The following is a 9,003-nucleotide window of genomic DNA, read 5'->3' on the forward strand; positions in this document are numbered from 1 at the left end:
CTGTACTTTGTTTCCCTATTTAACATTTCTGGAATTTTCACTGTTTGCACTGTTTTCTCCATTATCAATATACATTAGTACAAACAATGACCCAAATCGATAAGCAAATTCCCTCAGTAACTGGGAAATTTACAGTATTTTTATATTTCCCCAATTTTTAAAAATTTAGAGTATTACCTAAAACAGGTAAAAACAAGTCTTTTTTAAGATTTTCTATCTAAAAAAAGGGTAGAAATCCACATATCAATGATTGATTAAATACTGATTGTCTACAATACTAAGGAATTGCTTCAAATCGCAACATTTAATAAAAAGTCTGTGCTTACATATTTACCTGCTATACTCCTTACACCTAAAGGGTTATCTTCATCTTTTATCAGGATGAGAGAGAAATTTGCTAAATTCTGTTTCCTAAAACAATCAAACTATTTTCCAGAGCCTGAGGACACATCTTCACTGCTCTGACCTTAGCAAAAAACTCTCACTCCTGAAGGGCTTTAGCTTCAAGGCTTTATCTTGGATTGAAAGGGGTAGTGTAATGCTGTTACATTTTTAAGTATCTTTTAAATCTCTTAAGTTTTTCCTAGAAACAAAAATAATCAGCAATATTGATTCTGCTCCCACCTGATCTAAATGACAAAAAGTTTCTTTAAGGTGTTGCAGAAGAAGACAATCCATTTTATTTGTTAACTGGCATTCTCTGTAAGGGAACCCAGCTCGCTGCATTAGCCAGTAAAAACATCTTGACACATCAGATCCTCCATATGCCAGACAAAGCCTAAAGTTAACAGAAAGGGGTAGATGGTTAATTTGTTGGTTAATAAGAGGAAAAGGTGTTTACACCATTAACGGCCAGGCATGGTGGTTCCTGCCTATAATCCCAGCACTTTGGGAGGCCAAGATGGGCAGATCACTTGAGGCCAGGAGTTTGAGACCAGCCTGGCCAATAAGGCAAAACCCTGTCTCTACTAAAAATACAAAAATTAGCCAGGCATGGTGGTGCACACTGTAATCTCAGCTACTCAGGAGGCTAAGGCACAAGAATCACTTGAACCCAGGAGGCGGATGTTGCAGTAAGCCACGATCACGCCACTGTGCTACAGCCTGGATGAGAGTGAGATTCTATCTCAAAAAAAAAAAAAAACAAATCTATTAAACACAGTGATAAACAGCAAGTTTCAAAAATGTTTGTTGAAAGGACAGAATCAATAGATGGAAGGGAGAAAGGGAACTTTAGCAAAAACCAGTGGAGGGGCACCTAAAGTAGTGATAATGTTTGCAAAATGTGTCTGAGAAACACAATACTCACTATTAAATCCGGCTCACTTCCAAGTCAGTATGTATTTATCATACGACAGCTGTTTGCGGGTCTACACTCACTCGCATATAAGGATGGCAGGCAATGACAGTATAAGAGAAGCTTACGGGAGAAATGCTTAGAGAAAGCTGTCTACTGACTGAAGGTTTCTACAATTTGGGAAGACAACTGCTATACTATTTTATTGGTAAGAAACCTGGGTTCAGCATTTTCTCCATAACCACTAGCACTGGATATTTTAACACATGAGCCAAAATAACTCACAATGGATTTTAGAATGTACTGGAACTTGGGGTGGGAGGCAGCAATTTCTCATGGACAATTTAGGCCCTCTTTTAAAGACTCAAACTACCTAACTGTGGAGGATGGGAAGAATGAAAGCATCCTGAGGGGCAGGAAGAAGCCCTCTCTGGAGCACACAATGCTGCAAGAGAACCCATACTTGCATTACCTGAGTGTGCTTATGGCTGTCTGGCTTGCCTGCTGAAGTATAAGCTGCAAATCTGGTCCTGATAGTTATTCTCTTTACCTGTCTATCATCATAAAGTCACACACTGAACACCACTATGACAAAAAATGCAGATATTCAAAAGGTTAGCCAGAGAATTCTGAAACATCTATTCTCGCCTATAGGACTTGCCTAAATAAAGCTCTGCAATAAGGGAGTGATTAGTAGCTCTATGCCAAACCACAGCTAAAGACATGAAGCTACCGTTTACACTTCCTCTATGCGAAAGCACATAAAACATACCAGGACTTTCAGGGGCTGCTGATGTAAATTCATATTAAGCAGTTCCAATGGGAAGGGTAAAATCATTTGTTTTAGCCTTGCTAGAATTTGCCCTTCCATAATCTTGCTGGTTTCCTATGCAGACTTTTGAATATATGCTTATCATTTTAAACTTGTGATTTTTTTGTTACTTATGGTTGAAAAGATTATGAGGGAAGAAGGAAGAGGGAATGCCACCTTCCAAGTTCCTTACCGAGTGTTCCGATGAGACACCCCATCCTCCACACAGCACACGCTTGTCTTCTGGTCCCCAACGTCTACAATACATGTGCTGCTTAAGCCACTTCCATAGGTGGCACACACAGACTCCTGATGGACCACGATCCCTGAAAAAAAAAAAAGCAGAGTAGTCATCAGCTGCAGAGCAGTAAAGATCCCAAAACAGATAATCAACTGAAGTGGGGCGCCTAGGGACCCCTGGGCAGAGCGTCTGAGAAACACTCATCTTTTCAGAATAAGCATTTAAATAAGTCAGTAAATTAGATTAAATCTGTTACTAAAGAAAGGAAATTCCATTTAAAGTAGGTTTCACTGGGGTATCAGACATACCTGAAAAACCCATCTTCATTAGTATCATATTCACTAGTTCCTTCACATGCTGTTTATTATAGATATCAGGAATTAATAAGATACATCTATAATACTAAAAAGAAAAACAAAGAAGAAAAGATAAAAGGGTTGACACTCAAGTCTAGTTAAGTCAAATTCACCATGCTTCTTTAGATAGAATTCCCTCCGAAGGAGTAGCAGCTACGGTTACACACCCAGAATAAATGCTCAAACCTCTGTGCTATCCTTTGGGTTTTATAAAGAAAAAGAAAATGCTCAAGTGTTTTTTCCTTGAAGTTATTAAAAACTTATAAAATGAAAAGATAACTGACGTGTCAACAGGTCCAAAGAGAAGACATAAAAATGAGCAAGCTTGCTGATCTGAGTAATAGAGAGAGACACCAAAGAAACAGAGAAGAAAAAAAGGCACCAGAAAGGAATTAAGTGAAGAAGAAAAGACATCCTCATGCCATCAAGATCCTCACCCTGAAGGCCAAGAATGCTTCAAGAAGGACACTATATTACAAACAACTCAGTAACGTGTACTTTTATTGACCAAGAATATTAAATACAATCCAAATAACTGAGAATTTGAGCTCACCTTTAAATCTTTCAGTGGGATTTCCAAATATTTTTGTATTGCATGAGACCATATTACTTCAATATCTGCCAGAACAGCTGTAAGAGAGCCCCCAGGGCCTGGGTGAATATTTAACTGACCTCTCCTGATAGGCCAGTGAATATTGTAACAATCCAGTGGATTAACATACAAGGCCTAGAAAAGGTGGAGAGAGATGAGTGCATGGTTAAAACTTTTCTCTCAAGGTTTTCTGGATTCATATCCAAAAATTGAACTGACATTTGCTGAATGTTAGAAATGTTGAGAGTGACGCAGAAAGGTGTGACTATCTGGTCCTCAAAGTAGGGTTACAGAATGCTAGGAAACAACTAGAACTGGGTGGCAATGTAAGTGAATTTTAGGAGGAGGATCAGGATCCTCTTCTTTCATTCTATTGTAAGGAAACTTCTTACCTCTTCTCCTACTAAATACTCAGGGTGATGAGATGTGTTTGTCCACTTATTTCCCGAACAGTGATCTAAAATTGCAGGTCGCATCTGCTTATTGTAGGAGCGTGCCTGAAAAGAAAAACCATCAAAAAATAATCTGAATTTATACAAGGTAGGGACAACATAAGGGACTCCTTTTCTTCTCTCTCACACACTAGATACATTGGCAAATTTTGATCATACATATTTGGGAAAATATTGACTGGCTGCAAAAGGATTCTCTTGTCCTTTTCTACAATCTTGATTTTTTTCCCAATTTTAACACTTAGGCTGTGATTCACAGCCAGTCCAAAATTAACACTATACTCTGCCTAAAGCTGAATTCAAATTTATATGTAATACAGACTCATGTTCTTTCCTATCATATTGGTTTAACATATTAAATTAAAGAATGTAGTAAGAACAGCTTCCCACCAAGATCCTGGAATTACATCTTGTCAGGTAAAATATAAACTTCCATCAACTTGCCTACCACCACCTTATAAATTATGTGGCTTGCCTAAGCTTTGATAACACTGACTCAGGTATTCTGTAAGTAGTTATGAGGGGTTTTTCTTCCTTTTTAAGGAAATCCCATTTTGTATTTGCATAGTGCTAGAGGAAGAACATGGGAATGATATTATGATACAAATAGTGGTGATAAAAGAATAAATCTGAAGAATTGATCAAACCTGTTCAGGGGACACAGGAATGCGTCTTGTACCATTGGACATCTTTTTAGACCATATTGCTTGATCCACCATTTTAAGTCCATTCTGTCTTTGTTCATTACTTTCCGGTTTCTGGGGGAAAAAATGAAATATTAGCAGTATAAAAGATTTAATGAGAAAAGAAACAATTCAAAAACTACTAATTTAATCCATCCTTAGGAAATGCTCCTTCATCAACAAGTAGCATTTCCCTAATCTTTATCATATGTACTACTTTATGAATTCCCTCCAGCCTGGGCAACATGGCAAAACACCATCTCTACAAAATATACAAGAAATTAGCTGGCTGTGGTGGCACAGGTCTGTGGTCCCAGCTACTTGGGTGACTAAGGTGGGAGGATTGCTTGAGCCCAGGAGATGGAGGTTGCAATGAGCCAAGTTCACATGACTGTTCTACAGCCTGAAGAAGAGAGCAAAATCCTGTCTCAAAAAAAAAAAAGAAAGAAAAGAAAAAAAGAATTCCCAGAAATCTTTTATTATAAATAAGTCAAAAGCAGCCCTCGCTATAAACCAATTAAAATTTTCAAGTGATTTTTCATAAAATTTCTCACAGCACTCATCAGAGCATACCGACTTCATGTTTACAAAGTACTTCAGAGACTCTGCCATACAATTATATAATGCTTATGTTTACAATTTTGACAATGTCACATTCCTTCATGTTGATCAGCAAGTATTCTCATTATAAAGAGAATATACATAAATAGCTTTATAGAACTGTTTTTTTGATTTTTATTCCTTAAACATATTCCCTAAAGTAGAATTATAAGATCCAAAGATAAACAATTAAGCATAGACTCTTATATCAGCAAGAGTCTACACTTATTAATAGAGTCTATACTGAATAAGCTTAAACTTATTATTCAGTTTAAGCTTACAACTGCACTTTTGTAGAGTCTGCTGGTTACACTAAAAAATGAAACCCTAAGGCCTCTATCAGAATTAAAGAAACTTTACATTCCCAAAACTATCCTTGACTTAAAACTTCAAAGTACAAAGTGGATTATGATGTAATATATAGATTTATCACTGATCACAAAGAATTTCCTGATAATTACCATCTGCAACACAGGATAACGTAAATGCTTCCTGCAAGGAAATTTTTTTTTTGCCTTGAAATTATGGTTAATCTAAGACCATAATAAGTGCTTATTGCAACAATTTAATTTGCTAATGGATTGAAAAGAAGAGTTTGACTTATTGACTTAAACTAAGTATCTGGAAGAGATACTTACAGTTTAAGTATGATTTAACCAGTAAGTTTAAGCCTGTCAACAAGGACCTGAATGTATCACTTTGAGTGACAATTCTGTGTCTTCCATTATAGATCACCTTCATCAACACTCAATTCACCCTGATTTACTTTTGTTGTAATTCTTTACATCTAAAGTCACTAGCTCCGATGAAAAACGAGTGACATTATTATTTTAAAACACAGCAAAGCTATGAAGATGTTTCTAAAAGATTCTGGTGTACTTAAGTCTCTAAGCCCTCCCAGGTAAACAACCTTAGGCTTTCTCTCTAGGTCCTCTATTTTTGACTTACATTTAGTCCCTCCCTTAAGAGCCAATTGTCCTTGTACAGGGGCTGCCCTTGTTGTTTGTGTCTTCGTGCAATGACGTGAGGAATGCTGGCAGGAAGAGTGTCTGTGGCTCGACCAATCCTTAAAGTTGTTGAACCCGGATGTATGACAATGATGAAGTTGCTCTGGATTTGCTGCAGATATAAAACATACATATGTGACCTTAGTAAATAATATGCAGGTAACAAAGTTAAACAACATATATAAAACAAGCTAAACTAAGAAGTTGGCTCAAAGGTATCAAAATAATTCAGTAAAGGGAGTTCTTTGAGAAGTATCTACTTCCTCCTCTCTATATAAACACAAACTCACTGTTTATTATGTTCCCTTAACCTGAGTCATAGTACATAGCTCAACAAATATTTGTTTAAATGAATGAAATCAAAATTATCCACTACAAATTAACATACAGTTATTGAGCATTTATGTGACTGAAGAATGTTGCTATAGAATCTGGGCCCAGGCTCTGAATTCACAGATCTGTCTGCAAATTCAGAAGGCCAGTCCCTTGCTCTGGACAAAGTTCCTAACTCACAGTTACTGTGAGGTTTAAATGAGTTAATCATGTAACTCAGAGCTGGGCCACAGGAAGCATTCAAGGAATGCTGGCTCTTAATACAGTAAAGCCTTTCAAGGTAATCCACTGCCTTCACAAGAGGTCAGACTCTGTGGCTTACATGACCCTCATGATATGGCCCCTGCTAAGATCTTCAGTCCTCTTCCTTAACTCCAGACATCGTAATCCACTGGCTGTGCCTCCAACACTTCTTATCTTCTCTTGGCACAAGTCTCTTCCACACTGTTCTTCCTCCCTGAGATTCCCCCCTCCCTGTGGCTAGCTCCTAATCACCTTCAGGTCTCTCTTCAGATGTCACCTCCTTTGAAGAAACCCTCCCTGTCAGGGATGGAGGGTTTGAGGGCCCTTGCTTGAGGGTCCAAAAATTCCCTCTGCACAAGACCATTCCATGCCATGCTCTGATACCTGTTGTCCTATGTCCAAGTGTGAACTCTCCCCTCCTAATCACCCCTGACAGAGTGGGAGAAACCTAGAGGAAGGGATTGAGCAAGGCCCTTATAGACCAGACCATCCAAGCAGTCTTCTCAACTAGATGGATGGAGAAACCAGGCCTGTGCAATAGTAATGGCCACTCCGGACTTACTGTGTGCCAGGCACCGTCACACTACTGATAGCTAACTAGCTGCCCTACTGGTTAGGTATTATCCTAAATCCATCTACTGGTGAGGAAGCTTGCTCAGAGATGTCCTACATGAAGTTCCGAGCAATTTATGCCTCCTTATGTCTTATGTGAATTCTACACTGCCGTTGCCTGTTTTCCTACATGAATGCTGTGTTAATTTAGTTACTGATCGGTAGGGGTGTGTGTGCATGTATACGTCTAAGGTCCTTTGCCTGGCATGCTACTGCAAATACTTTTTTCTGATTAGTTTAGTTTGGACTAATTGGGTTGTTTTTGATACACAAGTTCTTAATATCCATTCAGACGAACGTACACCATTTCCTTGCTTTTAAGCTTGTAATGACTTCCGTTATCTGAAATTTCCTTAACAAAGGAAAAGACCTGAACCCCGAACGATTTCTTAACAACTACAGGCTGACGCTCCCAGTGAACCAGCCTGGTGCCAAACTCTATCTGCCACCATTTAAGCCTCATGGCAACTTGCGGGGCGGCAGGTATCACCGTGGTCTTTTCATGGTCGGGAAAGCTGGGGCCAGAGCTCGGGCCGAAGCGAACACAGCCAGCCGGTGGGGCAGGAGGGCGGGAAGTCGCAGCAGATTCCCTGTGGGGGCTCCGCCTGATTCCTGGCGCTCCGCTCTTCCTAGTAGTCCTCGACGTCCCGGCGCGCCACGACCCGGGAAGGAACGACCACCTCCGCACTCCCCACCAGGGCTGGGGCCTGTAGTGGGGACCCGAAGCCTCCCGCCGCCTCCAGCCCCCTGGCCAGCAGCGGAGGACCAAAGCAAGGGTACAGGGTTTTAACCCAAACCCGCCCCGAGCAGCACCTCTTGCAGCGACTCCGGCACCAGCGCTGGCACGATGGGGCGCTTCACGCCGCGTTGCTCCTTCTCCTTCTCCCCGCCCTTCTCCTTTCCGTTCTCCGTGTCACCCTTCTCAGCCTGGGTCATCGTGGCCGCCGACACCCACCAAACTGTCGCCTCAGCGACCGAGCGAAGACTGCCGGGAAAGGTCACCACGCAGGCGCACGGCCGGCTGCCCACCGTCAAGATGGCCGCCGCGGAGTAGCCCCAGAGGGCTCCGGGAAGGCTGGGGCGGGGCTGTCCGGCGCGGGAGTCGGAACACGGTGTGAGTTGGGTGGGTGTTTCTGTGATTAGTCCTGGCTGTAAGATGCTAGCAACATAGTACACATAGCTTTTTGAGCGCCTAATGGGGGTCGGCCGATAACCAGCATCTTATTTCGTTCTCACAGGCGTCTCTGCTCCTGGCTTCCCAGATCCACATGTAGTCTTTAGTTTTTCTTGTATGTCCTCATGTTCTGTCCAGCTTCTGATGTTGGGGTTAGGTCTCCTCCAGACACACTCCTTGGGTGGCTGTCCAGTTTCCTAGCTTTAACAATGAAGATGGCTCCCAAATAAATATGTCCAGGCAGAACCTCTCTGAGATGCGACTGATAACCAGTGCCTCTTGGTCTCTATCTGGACTGACTACAAGGCACTGCAAACTTAAATACGCCCAGAATGGAATTCATGATTCCCTCCCCTCTGACTTTCACCATCTCAGTAGATGTCATTTTAATTCTTCACTTGTCCACAGCTTCTACATCCAATCCATCAGTAAATCCTGCAGTCTCTCAAGTAGATCTTGAATTCGTCCACTTCTCTAATCCCATGCCACTACCATCTCATCTGGATGACTACAACAGCATCTTAACTTGAATTCCTTGTCCTGTCACCCTATGATCTATTCTTTTTTTTTTTTGAGGCGGAGTTTCGCTCGTTACCCAGGCT

The 9,003-nt window shown here is 41.0% G+C and overlaps 1 protein-coding gene across 2 annotated transcripts in view; it reads right to left on the minus strand.

Annotated features, from left to right (window-relative positions):
- Positions 1–8,214, minus strand: part of ACTR8 (actin related protein 8) — a 20,002-nt gene extending 11,788 nt beyond the window's left edge. For both annotated transcript variants that reach the window (XR_013527365.1, XM_008981819.5), the window contains exons 1-8: positions 8,041–8,214; positions 5,981–6,151; positions 4,397–4,507; positions 3,690–3,794; positions 3,259–3,432; positions 2,658–2,751; positions 2,302–2,434; positions 625–778 (exon numbers count right to left, since the gene is read on the minus strand). Coding sequence is in view for 1 of the 2 variants with exons in the window: in XM_008981819.5 (XP_008980067.1) it covers positions 625–778; positions 2,302–2,434; positions 2,658–2,751; positions 3,259–3,432; positions 3,690–3,794; positions 4,397–4,507; positions 5,981–6,151; positions 8,041–8,163 (1,065 nt within the window). In the remaining variant the exon portion in view is untranslated. The remainder of the gene's footprint in view (positions 1–624; positions 779–2,301; positions 2,435–2,657; positions 2,752–3,258; positions 3,433–3,689; positions 3,795–4,396; positions 4,508–5,980; positions 6,152–8,040) is intronic.
- Between the last annotated feature and the right edge of the window lie 789 nt (positions 8,215–9,003).

The sequence above is a fragment of the Callithrix jacchus genome, chromosome 15 (genome assembly GCF_049354715.1).
Source record: "Callithrix jacchus isolate 240 chromosome 15, calJac240_pri, whole genome shotgun sequence".
NCBI lineage: Eukaryota > Metazoa > Chordata > Mammalia > Primates > Cebidae > Callithrix > Callithrix jacchus.